Source organism: Artibeus jamaicensis, unplaced genomic scaffold (genome assembly GCF_021234435.1).
Source record: "Artibeus jamaicensis isolate MK-2021 breed Jamaican fruit bat unplaced genomic scaffold, CSHL_Jam_final contig_3152, whole genome shotgun sequence".
In the NCBI taxonomy this organism is placed as follows: domain Eukaryota; kingdom Metazoa; phylum Chordata; class Mammalia; order Chiroptera; family Phyllostomidae; genus Artibeus; species Artibeus jamaicensis.
The window spans coordinates 1217633-1239950 of record NW_026521729.1 but is presented as its reverse complement, the minus strand read 5'-3'; the positions used below and the strand labels follow the sequence as shown (position 1 = coordinate 1239950).

The 22318-nt window shown below is 58.2% G+C and overlaps 3 protein-coding genes across 4 annotated transcripts in view; 1 reads left to right on the top strand and 2 right to left on the bottom strand.

Annotated features, from left to right (window-relative positions):
- CNGB1 (cyclic nucleotide gated channel subunit beta 1) overlaps positions 1–511 on the bottom strand; it is a 56099-nt gene extending 55588 nt beyond the window's left edge. The window contains exon 1 of the mRNA XM_053663207.1: positions 454–511. The gene's annotated coding sequence lies outside the window, so the exon portion shown is untranslated. The remainder of the gene's footprint in view (positions 1–453) is intronic.
- Positions 512–1992: 1481 nt separating this feature from the next.
- TEPP (testis, prostate and placenta expressed) lies at positions 1993–10604 on the top strand. The gene is made up of 8 exons (XM_037141472.2): positions 1993–2004; positions 4072–4296; positions 7598–7659; positions 7937–8111; positions 8644–8705; positions 8943–9007; positions 9282–9314; positions 10427–10604. The coding sequence occupies exons 2-8, from the start codon at positions 4074–4076 to the stop codon at positions 10455–10457; spliced, it is 651 nt and encodes a 216-aa protein (XP_036997367.1). The 5' UTR covers positions 1993–2004; positions 4072–4073; the 3' UTR covers positions 10458–10604.
- Positions 10605–15510: 4906 nt separating this feature from the next.
- ZNF319 (zinc finger protein 319) lies at positions 15511–22282 on the bottom strand. 2 transcript variants are annotated; one of them, XM_037141467.2, is made up of 2 exons: positions 21363–22282; positions 15511–19472 (listed from the first exon to the last, which is right to left on the bottom strand). In XM_037141467.2, exon 2 carries the CDS (start codon positions 19216–19218, stop codon positions 17458–17460), a length of 1761 nt encoding a protein of 586 aa, XP_036997362.1. In that variant the 5' UTR covers positions 19219–19472; positions 21363–22282; the 3' UTR covers positions 15511–17457. The 2 variants fall into 2 exon arrangements, with proteins under 2 accessions (XP_036997362.1, XP_036997363.1); XM_037141468.2 differs by having other exon boundaries at positions 21942–22282.
- Positions 22283–22318: the final 36 nt, after the last annotated feature.

Sequence of the window (22318 nt, the reverse complement as noted above, 5' to 3'; positions counted from 1 at the left end):
GAAAGGTCTACGGAAGCCTGCCTCATTCCCAGTTTCCCTTCTGCCCCCAGACTCGGCCCTTTCCTCCTACATGGAAACCTTTGCAGACCCCTTCTATCTTCCAGCCACATCCCTGCCGACTCCACTTTGATGACGGTGGCTCAGGTAGGAAGTGGGGTCTGAGGTGACAGCCCAGGACAACAGTGGTGCTAGGACCACCAGCCTTTCAGAATCTACTAGGGAGCTGGTAAAAATACAGATTCCCAGGCCCCTCCAACTCCCCCCGCCCCGTGGGACCCAGAATCTGCATTTCAGCAACTGCCCTTGCGCCACATGGGGAGGGAGAGGTGAGGGAAGCCCCAGGGTTCTCAGCCTCGCCTGCTTCTTCACGTCTAAGTGCCTTGCTAGCAGGACAGTGTGGCGACCCCATCAGCCGTCCCACCACCACTGAGCTGCCGCCACATTCCGAGTTACCTCCTCCGATGCCGACCACCAGCCAGGAAATACCCTCTCCCTGCTGCCTACAGCTGGCCTCTCAAACACAGGGGGATTAATTGGCAGCACTGGGGCCGTGTGCAAAGGATTAGCAGGTGCAAACGGGGCTGGGGAGGTGGTGGTGGAAGAGAGGAGGATGATGCCTTGGGAGACAACAGCAACTTCCTGGAGGCCAGCAGGGATATGGGGTCCGGGCAAGGGGTGCCAGGTGGCCCGGGTGTGGGCGCCATGCGTTGCCAGAGGGCCTGCCCAGGCACCATGTCTGGCTCCCCACACACCTCGGCCAAGCTGCAGACGGGGTGGTGGGAGAATGACAGGTTGGAGTCCCTGTGTGATTCTGGGAAACTCCCCAACATGGCAGGGGCTTGTCACCTCTGGGAGAGCAGTGGCGGTGCACCCCAGCCCTCCAGTACCACGGCTGGACTCAGCAGAACCTCTCTGGTCCGGACTCCTCGGTGGCTGGGGCGGGGCCTCAGTAGCCCCTGCCCTGGGCTCTGCCTGATGGCTGTGGTCCCGGGGTGGGGACTTTCGGAAGGACACAAGGACTGATGGGTGGCTGATTGTGGGGAAACTGGCCTCCTGAACTACAGTCGGACCCGAGAGGGGAGACAGGTGTAGGAGGAGAAGACAAAAGGGACAGGGGCCCAGGGAAGAGGGGCTCAGTGAGGTGACAGGACCTGGGTGGGAGGGGGGTAGAAAAACATTCAGCAAAGAGGCAGGAACCTGACTTCATCACAGTATTTCTCAAGCTCTTTGAATGTGCCCGGTATGTGTGTGTTAGCCTTGGCATCTGATCAACACAGGCCTGTGCCCTGACGGTCGTGGCTCAGCTGGCTGGGCGTCAGCCCGCAAACCGGAAGGTCGTAGGTTCAATTCCTGGCCAGGGCACGTGCCTGGGTGAGGGCCAGATCCCTGGTTGGGGTGGGGGTGGTGTGTCTGGAGGACAACCCACTAGCGTTTCTCTCTCACACTGATGTTTCTCCCCCTCTCTCCCTTCCCCTCTGCCTAAAAATAAATAAATATTTAAAAATAAAACAGCACAACTTTGTTGAGGTGCAATTTACATGCCCTAAAATCCACCCATTTCAAGTGCACAACTCAGTGATTTTTAGCAGACTGCCCGAGCTAGGCTGCTGGCACCTCCTTGTGTCAGAGGGTGCCCATCCCGTCACCCCAACAAGCTCCCTCGTGCTCTGTGATGGTCCCTCCCCACCCCACCCCCTGCCTGGGCAACCACTCCTCTGCCGTGTCTCTAGAACCTGCCCTTTGTGGACATATGTGGATGAATCGCCCCATACGGAGCGCGCTCCTGCGTCTGGTTTCTCTCACTTAGCGTAACGTTTTTGAAGATCATCCACTCGACAGCATGGTTCTCCAGCTCTTTCTCATTCTCAGGAAAATTCTATGGCCTGGCTACACCACAGCCTGCTCTCGCCCGTTCACCGGTCCGTGGACCCCTGGGTTCTTCCCACTTCCAGCCACGATAAAGAAATGCCGCTATGGACGTGGCGTGCAAGACCTTGTGTGGACGTATGTTTTCATTGCTCTTGGCCAGATTTCCAGTAGAATTGCTGGGTCATACAGTCAATTTGTGGTTCACTTTTTTTAAAGGTTTTATTTCTTTTTCGAGAGGGAAAGGGAAGGAGAAAGAGAAGGAGAGAAGCATCAATGTGTGGTTGCCTCTCACATGGTCCCCACTGGGGTCCTGGCCTGCAACCCAGGCATGTGCCCTGACTGAGAATCAAACCGGTGACCTTCTGGTTTGCAGCCCATGCTCAATCCACTGAGCTACACCAGCCAGGGCTATGGTTCACTTTTTAAGAAACTGCTGAACTGCTTTTGCAAAGTAGTACCCTGTGTCTTGAGTGGTGGTTACATCGGGTCTCCCTTTATAAATGATTGGTTACATTATTTATGCACTCTATGTATTTTGCTATATTTTACAGCTATAAAAGAGTTTAAAAATAAATGGGGTGGGTGGGTGAAAGGAATGAACTCTGCAGAGTTTTCTATGAGCAGTGGACTTGGGGGTGCAGCCCTGGGGCTGGGTGGAATACGGCAGGAGGGGCAACGGGGGAGCCAGACCCTCTCACAGGCTCAGCATCTGGGCAGGTATCTGCAAAGCCCACACCAATGCATGCAAACAAGTCAGGGTCCCAGAGGGTTCCCTCACGTGAAGGGTATGGTCTCTGGGGCTCTGGGCTTAGGCACTTGTGACCCTGCTTTCTGGGAAAAAGGGAGGGAGGCCGCAGACCTGCAGGGAGCTGGGGATGATGTCTCACCTCCTAATCCCTGTCCTGCTGAGGCCACCACTCTCCCTGATCCCCTTACGCTGACCCTGGGTACTGGCCGCCACTAATCTCCACCCCTGGGACCCCAAGGGCTGGCAGGCAGGACAGTGCCCTAAGGTTTGCAGGAAGGGGAGGACCCTTTCAAATCACAGACATCCCTCATGGCAGGGTCTAGGGCCCTTGCTGAGCACAGAGGGGAGCCTTGAGGCCCAGCGAGAGAGACAGTGACTAGTTCAGGGACACACAGCCTGCCCCGGCCAGCCCTGGCATGCCCATCCCCAGAAAGCCCTGCTCCTTGTCTACTGCCCAACATGCCTGGCCTGCGCTGTGGCCCGGGGACAGCAGCCTTCGCGAGGGCTGAAGGTGGGGCACAGGATCCCTGGAAGCCTGTGGTTGCCAGGGTTGCCAAGAAGTGGGTGCCCTCACAATCAGACTACAGTGGGCATTGTCCGCAGAACATTCTTTATTCTCCTACTGCCTCCTAAGGCACTGGGGCCTGGCCCATCTCCCTGATTCCTCTCCCCACTGAGCAGCTGGAAGAGCAGCAAATCCTTAAACACTGGTACGCCTGAGGCCCGTGCCCTGCAGGCCAGTTGCCACTGTCGGTGGGTCAGGAGCAGGGAGTCCCCTCTTCCCTCCTCTCCCTCCCTGTGGCCTCTCCCTGCTCCTCCATGGCCCTAGGTCCTACCCCCTGCCCACCCGCCACCCACCAGCATCTCTCACTGCTAATGGGGCTCAGGAAGGAAGCAAGCTGCGTCAACAAATTCTCACTAAAGTTGACATGGCTGAAGGGCTCCTGGGAATACCCGTGTTTTACAGGAAGGCACTGCCCAGCCAGCACTGTTTTCCCAGTTCACGCCTATGGTGTCTCTCCCTTGTCTCCCCGTAGACTCAGTAAATGCCAGAGACCTTCACTAAGGCCCAAAGTCCATAATCAGTTAGTCACCCAGAGGCCACTGAGCTCAATCTGAGCCCACTTGCTTCTGCCACTTCCTGGTCATTATTTAAGAACAGACTGGAACGCCACCCCCTTCAGACCGTGCCCTGATCACCGCAGCCCCCAGCCTCCCCAGGCACGCACCTTGGTCAGCGTCCTTAGCACATCCTCTGTGTGTCTGTCACATCCTCTGAGTGTCCCTGCCACCACACAGGAGCTCCTGAAAAAACAGGATCTGGCATCCAGCAGGTGCTCCGTAGCTGTGGGACAGTAGACAAGTCAGCCCTGGCCAAGACCACGTCCCCACGTGGAAGGGTGTCTGGCTGGCCTGAGCCCTGGGCGAACCCCTCTGCACCCTCGGCTCCGCAGCCATGGCCCGCATCATCGACCTGGTGCCCTGGGAGGATGGCTCCACCCACGTGTACGCGTCCCCAGCCATCCTGCTCCCGATGGAGCGGCAGAGAAACCAGCTGGCCGGCGTGAAGCAGCAGCTCTACCACCCGGCCCTGCCCAGTCTGCGCCGCATGGACATGGACTCTGTCAGGGCCTGCCTGTCGGAGGAGCACTGCCGGTCCTCCACCTACTGCCGCAAAGGTCAGGCACCCCCCGCCCCCACCTCTGCCTCTGGCGCCACCTGGGCCGGGGCCTCCGGGGAAGGAGTGGATGGTTTGGAGGAGAGGGATCTGGGATTGAGACACCCGTGGCAGGTGAAAGCGGTTGAGGGCTGGACCCAGCTGTGCTGCTTCCTACCCAGCAAACCTCGAACCTCACCAGGTCTGAGACTCCGTCTCCTTCTCCGTAGAAGGGGGTGGCGGTGGGGCCCACCCCCCAAGGCAGTGCGGGATTAAGGTGAGACAGGGCAGGAAGAGCACTGAGAGTAGTGCCTGGCACCCACTGGGTGCTCAGCGGGTCGAGCACATTGCAGTCATTTATTGTAACCGGGAGAACCATGCAGAGGTCGGCAGATACCTCAGGAGGAGGAATAATAATGGCAACAATACCAACTTCTGTCCAGTTGTCTCTGCACCTCGAAAAGGGACAAAGACCCCTCTCATGCCTCCCGTGAGTGAGAGGAGCATGTGGCCAGGGAAGAACTCTCCATGGATCGGAAGCTTGGGCGTGGAGGGGAGGGCGCCGCAAGAACACACACGTTCCTTTATTTAGCACCTCATTTGTGCCTAACACTGTGCCGAGTCCCCAGGGAAACGCAGGGTGGCAGCTAGAGGGAACAGCATGTGCAGAGGCCTGGAAGGGAGAAGTGGCACAAGGTATTAGGGTGTGGTAGCACTGGAGGAAAAGGTGAGAAGGGGCAGCAGGAGCAGTGGCTGGGACCAGGGCACAGCCCAGGAAGGGCCCTGCTGCTGAGCTCAGGGGCCCTGACTTTCTCAGGAGGGAGCTATGAACCTCTGAAGACTTTAAGCAGAAAAGAGCTCTGAGCATTGGAGGGGAGGGGGTGGAGGATGACCCAGAGGGACTAAAAGTGGATAACAGGGAAGGGGTCATGAGGACACTGGGAGGGGCCACATTCTTTAGGAGGAGTGACAGTGGCAAGCTTTGTGACAAGTATTTAGGAGGTAAAAATATAGTATTTGGTACTGGTGTGGACAGAGGGACAGAGTGGGGAGCCCAGGACAAGACCCTGGTTCCCCTGTTCCCTGGTCTCTGGTCCCACACGTATCAGAGACTGCATGGTGACCTCCAGAGGTCCCACACAGATCCCTGCAAGGCCAAGATGGGAACTGGGAAAGGAGAAGTGGGCCCCCCCACCCTCACCGCCGTGTGGGAGGTGTCAGCACAGCTGCCAGACCTTCTGATTTCCTGGCTCTTTTTGGAATCTGGGTTTTTAGGGAAAGCTTGCTCATGGTTTAGATATGTATTTGCTCCAAGTGTATGCTTCAAAAACAGTACCTGAGTCACAGGTTTAAAATTCAAAATGCCGCATCAAGGTATGTTTTACCCAGCCTCCGGTCTCCCCTCCTCCCACACCCGCTTGCAGGTAACCACTCTTGGTTCGAGACCCTTCTCTCATCATACACTATTGCAAACACAAACATGTATTATGCTACTCACCCACTTTTATTATAAACATATTCAAACATGGAGAAAAGTTGAGAGAATAATGCTATTAATACCCATTACCTTCCACCTGCTTCAATTAATGTTTTGCTGTTTTTGTTCTCGCTCACTCTCTCTCTCTCACACACACACGCACACACACTTTAACAAGCAGCTCCCAATGATAAGAACCTCTTACGTGACACAATAGCATTACCAGATGCAGGAAAGTTAACAATAAATCCATAATATCTAACTATATTATGTCCATATTAAATGTCCATATTAAAATGTCTTCAATTAGCCCCCAAAGATGTCTCTTTGGTGGGGGGGTGGGCAGGATTCAATGTAGGATTGAGCATTGCAACTGGTCATGATGTCTCTTTAGCTGTAGGCTGAAACAGTCTCCTGTTTTTGTCCTTCATAATATTTTTTAGAGTCCAAAGCAGTTATATTGTAGACAGTCCTGCACTGTGAACGTGAGCGAGTGCTTCCTTGTGGTGTTCTTTATCCTGATAATCTATTTTCTGTAAACTAGAAGCCTGGTGTAGGGCTTGATTAGCCAAGTAACACATTGCTGGCCAGAATCTTTCACAGGCGATGGATGCTGTGTTTGCCATAACACTTCAGCGGGAGACACAGAATGTCATTGTCCCACAATTGGTGATGCTGCGTTTGATGCCTTGGGTACAGTGATAAACTGAATGTGTATCCTTTTCTGCATCCAATCATCTTGGTTTTAGGCTTTAAAGCAAAATGTAGCATATGACGTACACGCTTCCATACCTTAGCGGTCCTGTATGGAGAACTTGATTTATTTTGGATAGCTGCCCAGTGAGGGTGTATCCTGGCTTACTCAGTTCTTTCACGGCAGACACTTGAGTGGATTCCATCCATTTTCTATCACAGACAATGCTAGAATGGGCAAACATCCTCCCTATGTTATTTCCCAGTCAGGCGGTTGTAAAACAGGACAGATTCCCAGAAGCAGGACCGTGGAGTCAAAAGGCGTGTGTATTTGTAATTCTGATACATATTGCCTGTTCCTTTCTATGGGCCTTTTCTGGTGACTGCCTTCACTTTTGGGTTGTTTCCAATCTGATAGGCAAAAATTGGAATCTGATTGTACTTTGAGTATGTATGCGTCTGTCTTATTGTGCAGGAGGTTGCGTGCCTTTTCATATGCTTACGGGCCATCAACATTTCTTGTGTTTTCGTGTGAACTACCTATGCATGTTGGGGACTCATTTTTACCCGTTTTTCTTTTCTTTTTTCTTTTTTGCTTTTTTGGTCTTGACTTCGAGGAGTGCTTTTCAGTAACAGGGAAATCGAAACTCATCTATAAAATAAGTGAAAATGTGTTTTCCAACAGTCTTTGGAGTTCTCATGTTGTTTTACGCAACGCCAAAGTTTATTTTTACGCAGCAAAAGTTATCAATCTTTCCTTTAAGGCTCCTGGATTTTGAGTTACAGTTGGGTTGGCCTTCCCCAACCCAAGGTTAAAAAGAGATTCACCCATGTTGTCTTCTGTACTTCTATGGTTTCGATTTTTTTTTTAATTGAAATGTTTGCTCTATCTGGCGTTTATTCTGTTTTAAGCCAAGTTAAGTAAAAATCTACTTTATCTTAAATAGAACAACTGTAACAGCATAATCAATTTAAAAAATAAAAAAATGAAAAAAAATCTACTTTATCTTAGGTTTTTAAAAGTTGTCATATATATATTTATTATTATTATTATTTTCAAATTTAAAGCAGTGTGGGCCAAACCTCCCTGTGTGGGTCTGTGACTGCTGCTACTGCAGGAGACAGCTGTCCTCCCTTTCTCTTCCTTCTTCAGATGACTTTGACAACGCCTACTTCACACTCCTCGGTGTCCCCAACAAACCCCTGCAGTGCCTGGTGAGTGTCCTTTGACCCCAGCCCTTGGTTTGCTCAGGGGAGAGGGGCAAAGGCCCGCCTGCATCCAGCCCCGAGCACCTCTGGTCTTGGGCTCTACTTTGTGTACTTCCTCAACTTTCGCCTTGAGACCCCAGTCCCGTTTCCGTCTCTATCAGGGGCTTCAGGCGCCCCTCGGTTAGAGGAGCCGAGTGTCAGCTCCGCCCTCCGGGGTGGTTTGGAGCTGCCTCCCAGGCTTCTGCATCTGCCCCCCGGGCCCTGTTTCCCATCGCTCTGGCAGGACATCACCGCTACCGGCCAGAGGCTCCGCGACAGGTGCCGCGAGGGCAAGCTGGCGCCCATCGCGCCCGGCATCAGCCGGCTGGACTGGCCCTGCTTCATGCGCGCCTTCGAGGACTGGTCCCACTTCGTGTCCTCTGCCAAAGAATTCAGGCTGCCCTGCTCGGGCAAGAGGGGTCAGTCTACCGGGCTCGGGAGCTGCCCTGGGCGAGAGAGCAGCGAGCAGCGGGCACCCTGGAGTCTGGCCCTGGACTGCGGACAGGGATGGGGTCCTCGGGGTGGGGTGGGGCGGCTCCAGTGAGGACAGGGCTTAGAAGCTGGGGGAGGGGGCAGTCGAGGCGTTTAGGGAGGATAGAGCTAAGACAGACCGAGAGACACTGACAAAGCACTCGTGTTAGGGACAGGGTGGAAGCCAGGTTCGGGCACAGAGCCACGGGGTCTAGGGCTGAGGGCAGGGAGGGTTCTGCAGCCCCCAAAAGCGGGATCTGGAGGCGGGGCCTGGAGGCAGGGCTTGTTCTGGCAGAGCTTGGAGCGGTGCTGGTGTCTAAGAGCAGACATGGGCGGGGCTTTATCTAGGGGTGGGGTCTAGGAGCAGACGTGGGCGGGGCTTGGTCCAGGGCGGGGCTTGGTGAAAGCCTGGACGGGGGGGTTTGTCCTGGGGCGGGGGACTGGGGAGCTGGGGGCGGAGGACCCGCACTGTCTCCCCAGCTGAGAGTTTCAGCGGTTACGCGGTGCGGCACTTGAAGCCGGAGGTGACCCAGAACTGGCGGGTAGGGACGGCTCTGCGCCGACCTGTCCCTGGGGGCGGGGCAGGGTGAAGGGGAACAGCGGCTAACCCGGGATGGGGTGTAGGGAGGAGAGGAGACCGAGAGCGGAGTCCCCCAACCTCCAGGGCTAACATGCCCGCAAACAGTGCTGTGCTGTGGGCGTGAGTGGGAACCGCGGGCTCCCCCCATCGCTGTCCCAGGATCACCCACCACCCCTCCCCGTCCCTCTGGCCCGCCCAGTATTGTCTCAACCAGAACCCCAGCCTGGACCGATACGGACAGAAGCCCTTGCCCTTCAATTCCCTGTAAGTGAGGCCACAGGCCCCGGACCCCTGTGAGGCCTGGGAAAAACCGGTCTGCTCCAATACCCCACAACAAAGTCGCAATTTCAAAACAAACGCAGCGCCCTGCCCTCCGGTCCCTGGCAACTGCGCCCTTTGGGGCGTGGAGGCATTTAAGTGGGGCAAAGGGGCAGTGTGACCCTTCTGGGGGCATGGCGCCTCCCGAGAGGGGAGTGAGGTTCCCGGAGATGAGGGTGCGCCTCCCCACCTCTGGCTCACCCAGCTCCCTTTTTCCCAGGAACACTTTCCGCCATTTCGGATCCTGCTACAGGTAGGGACTGACCCTGCCCTCGCCGTGCCCCACACCTGGCCGCTGCCAGTTCCTGGGATTCTCAGAGCCCTGCTCTACCTTTGGGTCCTGGCGAGGGAGGCTCCAAAGGATTCATAGCCCCCATGATGTCAGAGAGGGAGGGAGGGAGAGGGAGAGAGAGAGATGGAGAGAGAGAGAGAAACGGCGTCCCTCCTGAGAGACCCAGTGCAGCTCCCCCTAGAGGGAGCTGATAGCCTGTCCCACCCAATTTGTCTCTGAGGGGCCAAGAGTGGGTGTGAGGGAATTACCTGCAAGGAGCCAGGGGCCAGAAGAGCAAGCAGACATAAGGAACTTGATGGAAAGAGCCAAGACTCTGCTTTCCAGGGTGCCAAGAGGTGTTCAGAGCTGGAGTGTTCCCTGCTGGAGCGGCAACACGTCCAGGCATCTCCCTGACTATCCCACCTCTCCAGCCCCATTCCCTGCCTTTCCGCACACAGTCTCCTTCTGGGTGTGACCCAAGGCCCCAGCACAACCAAGCACTCCACTCCTTCGCTTGTGCTATTTCAGTGCCTAGATGACCCTTGAGTATTGGGAAAACTCCTCTTCAGTCTGTAAAGCCCCACCTGGAGGTCCCATCCTTAAAGTCTTCCCTGACCGTCTGCCTCTCCCCTCCAGTTCAGACCCCTCCCACCTGTCACCACACACATGTACCCCGTCTGATGGCACGCAGACTGCGGCGTCGCAATTACTGTTGGAAAGCTTGCTTCTCTCCCCACCCTGTGCACAACCAAGGGGACACTTGCTAGATTTTTCTCCTGCTGTCCAGCGCCTGCCAGAGGAGGTTCACAGAAGGACTGAAAACGTGTACAGAGTGTGCAGCTGGGGATCGCAGGGACATAAAGATGAGGCAGACTGGAAGGGAGGGGCTTGGGACAAGCAGAGCAACTGAAAATACATCGAAGGAAGTAGGAGGCATTCAAGCTCCTTGAGCCATAGAGAGACAGGGTGGAAGCTGTGTTTTCAGAGCTTTGAGGGCAGAAGGGTGGGTTTTGGGAGGTGGCCTAGAGAAGGGGAGGCTGCTTTTCCCCCAGGATACCCTGGAGACCCCCACTTTGCCCTGTTTCTCTCCACAGTCGTTCCAACTACCTAATTCCCTGGCATTAATCTGTGGAAGGAGGCCGATGCCCAGGCTGCCAGACCATGCCACCTCAGGTTCCCCAGCAGGACAGCGGGTGAATGGTGGCCTCCCCCATCTCCCCAAGAGTTCAGCCTGACTGGAAATAAACCTAATGCTCCCACAGGGAGGTGCCAGGCCCGTGTCATGTGTCCGTGTGTGTGTTGAGGGGGGTAGTCAGGACCCGTCTTCTGCCCTGTTGTCAAAGCCCCCTGCTCAGGAAATGGTAAGCAGCTCACAGAGCCCCTTCCTCCTTGGAGCCCTGTCGAGAAGGTGGCCGGCCTCCCCCCATTTCATGCAGGAAGAAGCCCTTTCCTCCAAGTCCAGCAGACAGTCAGCCTGGCTTGAACCTTGGGAAGCCATTGGCAGAGCCCCTGGCTCTGGGGTGTCAAGGGTCTCTGGGGTGTCCAGGCCACGTTCTGAGGCCCTGAGTGTCCCGTCCAACATGCCGGTGCCGAGAAGAGATTCACCTAACAGGCTTGCAGCAGGGGCGCTGGAGTCCTGGCCTGCGTGAAATTGGGGACATCCAGAGAACACGCCAGAGGGAATCAAGCGCCCGGAGCCTTCCTGGCCCTGCTTCCGCCACACAGAGTGACTGACTGGGCAAGTCCCTCCAGGAATGCAGTCCAGCAGACAGCTGAGGCTTTGCCAGGTGCTGTGCTGGGTGCTGGAGGGACACAGACCAGATACCATCTCTGTCTTTGAAGTGCTTCCAGTCCAGCTGCCTCAGAGCTGAAAGCAGGAGGGAAGAATGTGAGCGTGCTGGGGCCGTGTTCCTCAGGCCCCGGGGCTGTGAATGGTGACCAGCAATTTGAACAGGTTCTTGCCCCGTTTGTACCTCGAACCCTCATGTTGTAGATGTGAACATGTGTGCCCAGGAATAAAGGAAATGCAGAGCAGATGAGCATTAACAAGCCTGAGTTAGCAAGCACTTTCCATTTTTTAAGTGCAAGGCCATGTATCAAGCACTTTGCAGGCCCCCTGGGGTGGGTAATTATACACCCGTTTACAGATGAGGGGAGTTGGGAAGGTGAGGTGACCGGCCCAAGGTCACAGAGAGGGTGACTGGCAGAGCTGGGAATTGAAGCCAGCCTGCCTGACCCCTGAGCCTGTGGCCCCCACAGTCTACTGCCTTCCTGCTTTGAGAGAGATGCAAGCCAAGAGTGGGGAGAAAACCAGAGGGGGCTTCTTGGAGGTGGGGTCATTTGATCTGGGCTTGGTAGGAGATATCCCACCAGAAAGCTCTCCTGGAGCTGCTGGCAGTGGTGGAATCTGCAAGGTTCAAAATCCCACCCAGAGGCCAAGAAATGGAAAGCCCTGCCTCCGCCCAGCAGGGTTACTCTCTCCTGGCCTAGAAGGCCCCTCAGCCTCCTGGGCCTCTTTGCTCCTTATAAATAGATTACATGAGAAATTTTCCCTGCATCGACTGCCTTGGGGACAGCCCAGTCTCTGTGGCCTCAGCTCCAGGCCTTCCTGGCCTGACCCCAGTCTACTACCTGGGCCCTGAACCTGGATGTTCTTCCCCAGCACCAACCCCGCCACCAGTCTCCTGGCTGCTCCAGACACCCCAGACTCTGGTCTGCTTCGTGACCTTTGTTCAAAGCCTTCCTTGCCCCTGGAAACGCTTTCCCCGTCTCCAATCTCACCCTTTCTTCCAGGCAGGCCTGTCTCAATTCCTCCCTTCTCCCCTCATTCTTCCCCCAAGTCTGTAAGGACAGGGACCAAAGCTGAATCAGAGAGACTGACTCCTGGCCTCCGGCTCTCAGGAAATACTGAACTTACCAGCTTCTCTTATCTCTCCTAGTCTCTCTTATCTCTCCGGGGCTCAGGAATGGGGCCTGGGGCCTCCCAGAACAGACGCTGATCCGGACTAGATGACAGCCCAGCTGCACAGCAGTCCTTGTCGTCAGTGTTACCTCCTCACGTGCTTACTGGCCTTCGGCCGGCAGTGGGGGTGGCTGAGGGTGGGGGAAGGGGGTCAGGGCCAGGGAGGACTCTCCCAGGGAATATTTTGCACCAAAAATCAGCAGCTCCGACATTTCTGATCCTATCTTTTAACACATGAAAACCCCCAAACCCTCTCATCTGAAGTTCTTGCTTCACCAGCTCAGTGCCTGGCAAACAGTAATGTTGGTGGATGAGCAAAGGCAGGAACGAATACCAGGGCAGGGATGGGCACACACACAGTGACCGGGACACCCCGCAGGCCCTTCCCCACCCAGGCTCTCCCTTTGACCTTTTCTGGCCCCGAGGAGAAGCAGGCCGGAATCTGTGAATCTGCAGACCAGAAGCAGCCAAGGCTTTTCCTGGAGGCATGATGACCTTCAAGAAACAAAGAAGCAGCTTGAGGATGGGCTGCAGGGCTCATCACAGGTGGCCTGGCCCGGGCTGGGGGCCCTGAGCAAAGCTGCAAGGCCTGAGCGGTCAGGCCCTGCCCGAGGCCTGCTCTGAAGGAGGGAAGGTGGGTGGTGCTGGAGGTCAGGATGAAGGACTGGAGACAGAGAAGGCTGCCCACAAGGAGCCTGGAGGGGCCTGGGCTCTTTACAAAGCTGCCTCTGCACAGATGGGAAGTCAGAGCACAGCAGCTTCAACCCCTCAAGGAAACAGGCCAGAGGGCTGGCCACCCCCTCTGCCTTCTAGGGAAGGGCTTCCCTCCTCCCCTGGCCAGACCCAGCACCAGCCTCTGTCCCGGTCATTGTTCTGCCTTCCTGGTCAGCGGGTTTGGAGCCAGAGCCCCAGGCTTGTGGCTGGAGCTGGAGGCCTGTGAGGTTCAGAGCCCAGGGCTGTCCCCACCCTGCTGCCTGTCCCCTACCTGGCCAGCCCCCACAGCTCCAGGCCACTTTCATCACTAGCTGTGTGGCTTTGGGCAGCCCCTGGATATCTCGAGGGTCGGCACCAAGGAATGCCCTGGTCTGCCCGGCCCTTCTCACGGAGATGGTGAGAGGCTCAGGCCGGCTGGTGGATGTGAAAGGTCTTGGGGACAGCCCTGGCATTCAGATGGGAGAGCTCGGCTGGCTCCCTCACACCCCTGCCCTCCCCTGCTCTGCTTCCCCGAGTGCCCAGTCCATGCAGGTCCTCTCCCGGCGACTTGCCCGCAGCCCAGAACTGAGCAGCACTGGCTCCGTTTCACATATGAGGGAAACGAGGCTCAGAGAAGCCCAACTACCTGCCCAACGCCTTATCACCAAGGAGCAGCAGAAGCAGGACACTAGTCAGCTGGGGCTGTGGGGCCCTTACCCACAGCACCATGCCACTGCCACCCTGGCCATGGGCTCCACTCCCGGTGTGCAGGGTCCCCTCCCACTGTCCCCTCACAGGGCCAAGTACAGAGCCAGCCACACAGCGGGATCTTGACACAGCAGCCAGGACGATGGGCTCCAGAGGGAAGCTATCTTTGGTGGCCCACCCTGCCCTGGCAGCAACTTGTGGAACCTGGGAGAATGCCCCCCACCCCCACCCCTTACCCAGTACAGTGCCTCCTAACCCCAAAATGTAAAAGCCCACGCCAGTCTCGCCCCTCCCAGCCCTAGCTCTCATCCAGGGGTCACCCCTCACACCCAGGTGCCGCCCTCTTGGTGCACTGTCCGTGGTTGGGGCCACGGGAATGACTGCCCAGAGGCTAAAGAGAGCTCTAGTCCGTAACCCTAGTCACAGTGAAGTTCCCCCATGGAAACACTATGTTCTAAGACAAGAGCCACGTCGGATATGGGACAGGGGAGAGGTACCCGTGTGCGGCCATCTGCTTAAGCCAATTTGGGCTGTTCCTGTCCCTTACAACCAAGACAGACCAGATGGAGATGGGGGGGGGGGCAGCAGGCTGGGGGCCAGGAAAGACCAGGAGGGGAAAAGGAGATACGGGTGGATGTTGTCACCTCCCCAGAATCAGAGCCTTGGGTCTGTAAGGACCCTTGGAGATCAGGAGTCAAGACCTCTGCTTCAGACGGGGAATTGAGGGGTAGAGACATGCCTGCCTCCCTTGTTATCAAAGGGCTGGGACTTGACACGGAGCATCCAGGCTCCCAGGCCACGGCCCCACTCACTGCCTTGGTTTGGGCCCAGGCTGGAGCTCGGAGCCTCGCTGCTTCCTGAGGGGACGTAGGGGTGCTGACGAAGGAGGAAAGTCACTGCAGGCCCCACGTGAGCTCAGCCATGCCCAGCCTGGGCTCCTCCTGCCTCTGGTCCGTGCGGACCATCATTCATTCGGGAAGGGCGACCTGAAATGAAGCCTGGCCCGACGCAGAGGACCCTGGGCCTCCCCTGCTGAGCAGTGGCCTCCTGCAGGGAGGAGCCTGGTGGCTTCTCCAGGGCGGGGGCCTCCCCTGACCACACACAGGGGAAATGAGCCGTGTGGAGACCGGGTCCTATATGGGGCCCCCTGGCCTTTCCACTGAGCCTTCTGCACCTGTCTTGGGGCCCCTGCACCATGAGCAGCTCTGTCCTCTTGACTCTCTACCCTCAACCGCCACCCCCACCCCGGGACAGGGTGTCCTTCCCTGCTGACCACCCTCCACTGGCTCTCAGGTGCCCACACCTGGGGAGGTTGTTTCTCCCTCCCCCGCAAGCCCACCCTTGCCTTTGAGAAACAGAAGAAGGCTGAGCTGCGGTTGGGCCTCTGGGAGACAGGGCGTGTGGGAGGCGGGCTGAGGGGGGGGGGCGGCGGGGCAGGGCTCGCAGACAGATCACCGGGCAACAGGGTGAGCAAAAGTGGGTGAGAGCAAGTGGTCTCGGGGCAGGGCCCGGCAGGACCACTGCTGCTCCCTGAGCAAGCTCTCCTGCTTCCCAGGCCCAGTTCCTGGCTTCCCACCATCTGTGAGCAGCTGATCCCTCACAGCCCAGCCCAGCTCCCCCTACAGGGGCTGCGGTTAAACCCCGAGGAGGTCCACAGGCTGCACTGCAGGGCCATTTCCGAGGGTCCCGGGTGCCTGTGGCTGGCACTCTCAGTGTCTTCGCAGCTTCCCCAGCAGGGCCTCGGTGCTTGAGTCCCTTTAGTCCTCACAACAGCCAAGCAAGGGAAGGGTTAACCTCCCACTTTACGGATGAGGCGCCTGGGAGTCCCCACAATGACTTGCCCAAAGTCACACAAACCAAACATTCAAAACTCGGGATTCGAACCCAGCCTATGTCCCAGTCTCAAGCCTGCCACCCTGGCCCACACACCTCTCTCTCCCACGCCACGCCCCATCACGCCCCGTGGAAGAAGGACCAGAACAGGCAGGGCTTTGGTCTGTGATGGTCAGTGTCTTTACTCCTAAAGCGTACATTGGACTCACTATATATTAACATCAAAAGGGGCTATCTAAAATGAAGTCGTTCTTTTTAAAAACCCGAATTCTCACATTTTTATATAAGACCCAAAATGGCATGAAATCAAACTATACAATGTTATGAATAGTGTAACGACTGCTTTTAGAAAGCAGAATGGAAATAAAAAATCAGCAGTTGGAACTGTTGTCAGCCTGGGGTCCACGTCTTTCCAGGGGCTGTGGCCGAGAGCTGGCCCTAAGGGAACGGGTCAGCCGGCCCCTCTGGGCCCAGGGCGGGGGCCGATCACACGGAGATCGTGCGCACTTTCAGACTTGTTAAGGGGAGAGTAGCACAAGGTGGGGTCCCCTGCGCTTCTGAGTCCTTGGGGCGCTAACTGAAGTCTTCCTTTAAGACCTGTGACAGGGGCAGGGGGAGGGGACTGGAAGAGGGCAAAGGCAGAGCTGGCGTCCAAATAACTAACCACTGTGAAACTAAGGGTCCTCTGGGCTTCCCGAAGGCCCCGCGGACGTCCAGTGACAGCAGCAGACTCCACCCACCTACTGATCCCTTAACATCACTCTTCCCCTGCCCGCTCCCTGCGCCCCGACGCCCTCGGCCAGACAAGCCCTTTGGGAAGCCAGAGACATGGGAGATGCTAGCAGGACCCAAGGGAGAGCTCTCTGGCCTTGGAAATAGCTGGATGTTGCCCAGGACATCTGAGTGATGTAAGATCGCTGGGGCCCAGGCCACAGCGAGCCTGATGGGAGGAGGCCCCCATGAGCTGGGAGGGCTTTGTACCCTCAGAGGCCATTCACACAGTCCTTTCACCTGCCCCACCCTGGGTACACAGGCCTGTCCCGGCCCTGAAGCAGGGCTGGGAACTGACTGAGGCCACACCCTTGACACTTTGGTTCACACAATTCAAGGCAGAAGATGCTTGTTCACAACCACTGGCTCGGCCCTCCTGGGCGCCGGGAGGTCTAACGAGCCGCCTCCCACAGCGGTTCAGTGTAGCTGAGAGCACCTTCCCCACCAGAGCTTAGAACCAGGCTGCAGAGGCGGGAGGGGCGCTTCCGAAATACCGGGATTAGACCTCCACACAAAGGCTGCCTTTCCTCATTTCCCTGTGGACGGCACTGTCCCGGGCTGTGTCCTCCCTTCTGGCTATGCTGACTGCGCTCCAGGCAGACCCAGCTCTCTTACACCCCTCACCGGTCAGAAACCTGGGGGAGGCCTCGCCCCTGCCCGCTGCAGGCAGGCCTGGGGCTCTCAGGGTACCCTCCTGGTCCCCAAGACTACATCATGAACCCGGCCTTCTTCCTCAAACACAAACTTGAAGGAGGATGCCCTGCACCCGGCCTGACTCTGGAGTCCAGCCCTCCCCCCAGACCCTGCCAGGACCACTCTCTTTCCTAACCGTCTGGTTCCTAACTAGGCTAAAGGCTTTGGGAGGTTGGGCTGGCACCCACACCTCCTTGGGGTGGGGGGAGGCCGCTTGACTTCTGGTTCCAGTCTGGTTCCAGGCCCCCAAAGGCAAGGGAGGCGGATGGCTCTCGAGAAAACAAACCCTATAATGGGAAAGAGGTTTGCGGAACCACAGCAATCTGGCTCCCCCACCTCCAGGCAGGCCCCTCTGCCTGCCCAGCGCGCTTCTGTCCTCGTGCCCAGGGACTTTGAACATGGAGCTGGGTGGGGGATCTCCGTACAAGGAGGCTGGACCTGGCCCGGAGGGGCCACAGCAGGGACTCAGGGCAGGCAGGCGGCTACCTGGTAGGCGCCCTCGGCGGCGGCTGCGGCGGCACTGTGCTGCGCGCTGTGCTCCTGCAGCAGGGCCACGTCCAGGAAGCGCTCGCCACACCACACACACTTGAACTGCTGCTCGCGGGCGTGCACGCCCTGGTGCTTGTTGAGATGCTCGCGTTGCTTAAAGGCCTTGTCGCAGTTGGGGCACTTGTAGGGCTTCTCGCCAGTGTGCACGCGCCGGTGCCGCTGCAGGTCCGAGGCGTACTTGAAGCGCTTCTCGCAGTCCGGGCACTTGAGCGGCTTCTCTCGGGCGGGGTCGCAGCGGTGCTGCACAAACTCTGAGGACGAGAAGAAGCGGCGCTCACACAGGGTGCAGCGCAAGGGCTTCTCGGTGGGCGAGCAGTGGGCCAGCTGGTGCTTCTGCAGGGCCGACGCCCGCTTATAGGCCTTGTTGCACACCGGGCACTTGAAGGGTCGCTCGGTCGTGCCTGGCAGGCACTTGTGCCGCAACAGCTCGGCTGACTGGTCGAAGCCCTTCTGGCACACGGGGCACTTGAAGAGAGTCTCCAGGGTGTGCACATGCTGGTGGTAGAGCAGGTGGCTGGGCTGCCCGAAGCCCTTCTCGCACAGGCCGCACTTGAAGGGCTCCTCGGTCTTGTGCGTTCGCCGGTGCCGCATCAGCGCATACTGCTGCTTGAAGCCCATGGGACACAGGTCGCACTTGAAGGGCCGCTCGGCGCTGTGTGTGCGCTCGTGCTGCCGCAGGTCCGACGGTCGCTTGAAGGCCTTCTGGCACTCGCTGCAGCGGAAGGGCCGCTCGCCGCTGGGCGTGCACGGGTGCTGCAGCAGCTCGGACGACTCCTTGAAGTGCAGCTCGCACACGTTGCAGCGGAACAGGTGGTGCTCGCCTGAATGCGCGTACATGTGGCGCACCAGGTGGGAGCGGTGCTTGAAGGTCTTCTCGCAGACCGAGCACTTGTAGGGCCGCTCAGAGCTGTGCGTGCGCTTGTGGTGCACCAGGTGTGACGACTGGCTGAAGCTCTTGTCGCACAGCGTGCACTTGTACGGCTTCTCGCCGGTGTGGATGCGCTCGTGCCGCGACAGCTCCGACAGGTGCTTGAAGGGCTTCTGGCAGATGGGGCAACTGTACGGCTTCTCGGCCTGTTCAGCAGGGGTGACAGCAGGAGGGGGCGGGGGCGCTGGGGGCAGTGAGGGGGCAGCAGTGGCCCCGGGCTCGGCCGCCTCACCGGGCTTATAGGTCTTCTCACAGATGGAACATTTCACCAGGCCACCGGTGCCAGTGTGGGCACTGTGGTGCTGGGCCAGCGAGGTGAGCAGTGAGAAGCCCATCTTGCAGACGCCACAGACAAAAGGCTTCTGCTCGGCCTGCACACACTGGTGCTCCAGCAGGTCAGTGGCCTGGTGGAAGATCTTGAGACACTGCGTGCACTGGAAAGAGCGGTCGTGGCCCGCCAGGCACTGGTGCTCGTGCGGGCTGGACAGGTGTGCCAGGTCGTGACCGCACACACCACACTTGGGCCCCGGCTCACCGGCTGCCTGCAGGGGCTCGTGCTGTGGGGGCTGTAGGCCCGGGTCGGGCTGCAGCAGGATGCCATAGACAGCGCAGCCCAAGGGGTTCTCGGCCGTGCCTGGGGGCAGCGAGTGCTCCGCCAGGGCTGGCGGTGGTTCTGCATGATGCTGTGGCTGCGGCGGTTGCGGCTGCTGCGGCTGCGTCTGTGGTGGCTGCTGCCAGCTTTCCGACATACTTGGGAAGATGAAACAGGGTTTGGAGAGTAATGGCTTCAGTTTCCCTGATTAAGATGACCCAACCCAGAGAGAGAAGGTGCCTGGGATCAGGGATGGACAAGGACCTTGGACAAGGCACAGAAGAAGGACTGGTCAGACAGCCCAAGTCATTAACCAAGACAGACTACAAGGCTCTGCCTACAAGACAGGGGGCTCTTCGAGGCAGGGCGCCAACAATGCCAGGGAGGCTCTGCCTTCCCCGATGACAGGTTCTGTAGAGAAGAGAGAAATCATAAGACTGGAGCAAGGACTCGCACCTGGGCCCTCCACTCCCTGTCCTGCCTGGACGTACCACATTGACACGAACCCGGGAAGGGAGAAAGGCTCAGGGCTGGGAGACCAGCCCCCTTCACCCACTTCCAAAGAGGCCTGCTGGTGGCTCAGCTCCTCCAGCGAAGGAACAGTGGCTGTCTCCACCCCACCTGGGCCCGGGCGTCCCAGCCTCCCAATACTGCCAACCCTTTTTAATCAGCTGCCTCACAGGCAAGAGGCTGGGGTGTCCCACCCACAATACAAAGAAGTCACAAATTCTGCTGATGCTCCAAGAAAAGACTGACCAGTCTGGGCCACTGTGTCCAAAACAAAAATTTTAGCAGCGGAACTTTTTTTGCAAATAAATTCTTACTTGGAAACCCAATATACAGGAGATAGATAAAAGCAGAAAGGCTCTGGTTGGGGACCCCCTGAGGTCTGCCAGCTTCTCTCCCATCGCTGCCCTGAACCTCAACTCAGGACACCACTGCTCAGGAGAACAGCCTGCTGGGTGGAAGAGGCCAGGCCTCCCAGATCTGAGGGCCCAACAGCAAACAGCCTCCATCAGTCAACACATAAAACAACTGCATGGAACAAAGGACCATGTCAAAAACCTCCACATCCCTCCCAACTATCCCCCCAGCGTCTCCACCCTGACCATGTGCCTGCTCTCTCTCCACACACAGGTGGGATGGTCTTGCAGGGACCTGAGCCAATGCATGATGGTCCACAGTCCCACCCAGTTTCAACAGCTACAGCAGAACCTCCCCACTTTAGTCATCTCCTGGAGCACCAAAAAAAAAAAGTGCTAAATCCTCTGATCCAACTGTGTCCAGGTCCCCAGGAAGATACAAGCAATTCTTAGTCTGACTCTGCCCCATGGGGAATAACATAATAACCACAGAGCATTGCTCCTCATCACCTTTCTGGAGTTAATCCTCTTCCCTTGCTCCAAGTCTGTAACTTTCTGGGTAATCAGTGGAGGTAAAGACCACCCAGCCCTGGCAAATCTCTAACTCACCACTTTGTGGCAGCATAAGGTAATGACAGCGAGAGGGAGGAACTTTTAGAATTAGATGTAACCCACTTTCAGGTTCCCAGTTCCTCTGCCTCTAATACTGAAAAGTTTCTAAGTTTTCTCCTGCGGGAAAGAGAAGGAAGGGTATGCCTTCACAAACCAGTCTGGCTGGCCTCTAATTGCTCTGCTAAAAGCTGTCATCCTCCGCATCTTCCAGGAAGGAGGAAAGACGCCGTTGCTTTGGGTGAAGGCAGCAGGTTGCATGAGCAAGCAGGTGCCAAAGCCTCCCCAGAAAAGAGGGAAGCGGGGCTACTCCAAGGGCGGTGTAGGTTAGGCTGCACCAACACAACTGTTTTTTCCAGCATGAATGGCTGCCAAACATAAGGTCCTTGGCCAGGGGCCCCCAGCTCTACTGCCCACCCATTCCTGGAACGTGCAGCCGTGAGGCCTCTCTGATTACTCTGCAAAGAGACTAGGGCAGGGAAGCAAGGGGTAGCCCACACCTGTGCCCCACCCCAGCTCTTCCTCCTCCCTGGGAAACCTAATGAAAGCCCATCACCTCCCCGCCTGCACTACCCGCCGGCCCAGCTCAGCTGCCTCCTGTCAGCACTCGCTGGGTATGGCCAGGCCGTTGCAGCCCGAGCACTGGCCCCAGGGCCGTAGGCCGGGCCGGGGCAGCGGCTGCGCCTCGAGGCCGGCCTGGGCCGCCCAGGAGCGCAGAGGCCGCCGGGTCGGGCCGGAGGGTTAGAGGGCCCGCAGGGCCGGCCGGGGAAGGGGTGCGGCGGGCGCGAGAGTGGCCCCCTGACTCGGCCCCGGACGCCCAGCCGCTCACCTGCTCCAGGCCGCCAGCGGCGTCGGGCGCGAGGCAAGTGGCGACCCGCTGCTCTCTCCACCGCCCCTTTATTCCGGCTCGGTCGGCCAAGGCGCGGCCTACGCTCTCTGCCAATCCTCGGCCTTGCGTAGCGGCTGCGGCCGGCAAGGGGGCGGGGAACGGGCTAGCGGCGGCCGGAACCAAGGAAGCGATGAGCGCAGCCGGGATAGCGGTTCGGGGAGGAGGAGCGCCAAGAGGGCGGGCAGACCGACCGACAGCCTAGCTGAGACCGGAGGACAGGCGGGCGCGCGGGGGCCAGGGAGGCGGGGCCGGAGGAGGAGCGGCAGCCGGGCGGCGGCGGCTGCGGAAAGGACGGGACTGCGCGGAGTGAGGCCGCCCCCTGCCGGGGACCCCGAGGCCGGGCCGGGCCGGGCTGGGCCGGGCCGGGCCAGGTCGAACAGCCGTACACGTGGGGCGGCTTTCCCTTCGCTCGGCCCACAAGCCTCAGTAGACTCAGGGAGGGGACTCCCCTTCCGACCACCCTGATCGGCCTTAGGGGAGGGGGCTCCCGGGACCCGGCCCCCGGCTCGACCCCTGCACCTGAGAGGAGGGGCCTCCGAGACCCTCCGGTCTTCTGGAACGGGTCGTTCCCGCCTCTGACGGCTCTGCTTGCTCTAAGGGGAGGGGCCCGGAGCTCGGACTTTAGGCCGACTTGAGTAGGGGTCTCCGGGACCTCCGAAGGGCAGGGATCTCCGCTCTGTGTAGTGCGCTGCGCGCTGACTTAGGAACCGTCCGTAACTGGGAGGTCTGCCCCGAGGGCCTGCAGAGTTCCAGACGATCTGTGAAATGGGCTTCGGAGGCTGAGGTTACCGCAGGCTCCGAATTGCCCTCAACGAGCAGCGACTGGTAGTCTGGATAGGTGGTAGTCTTGCTAAGTCCCGCTGGGCCCGCCCCGGCCCCACCCCGAGGCGGTGCTA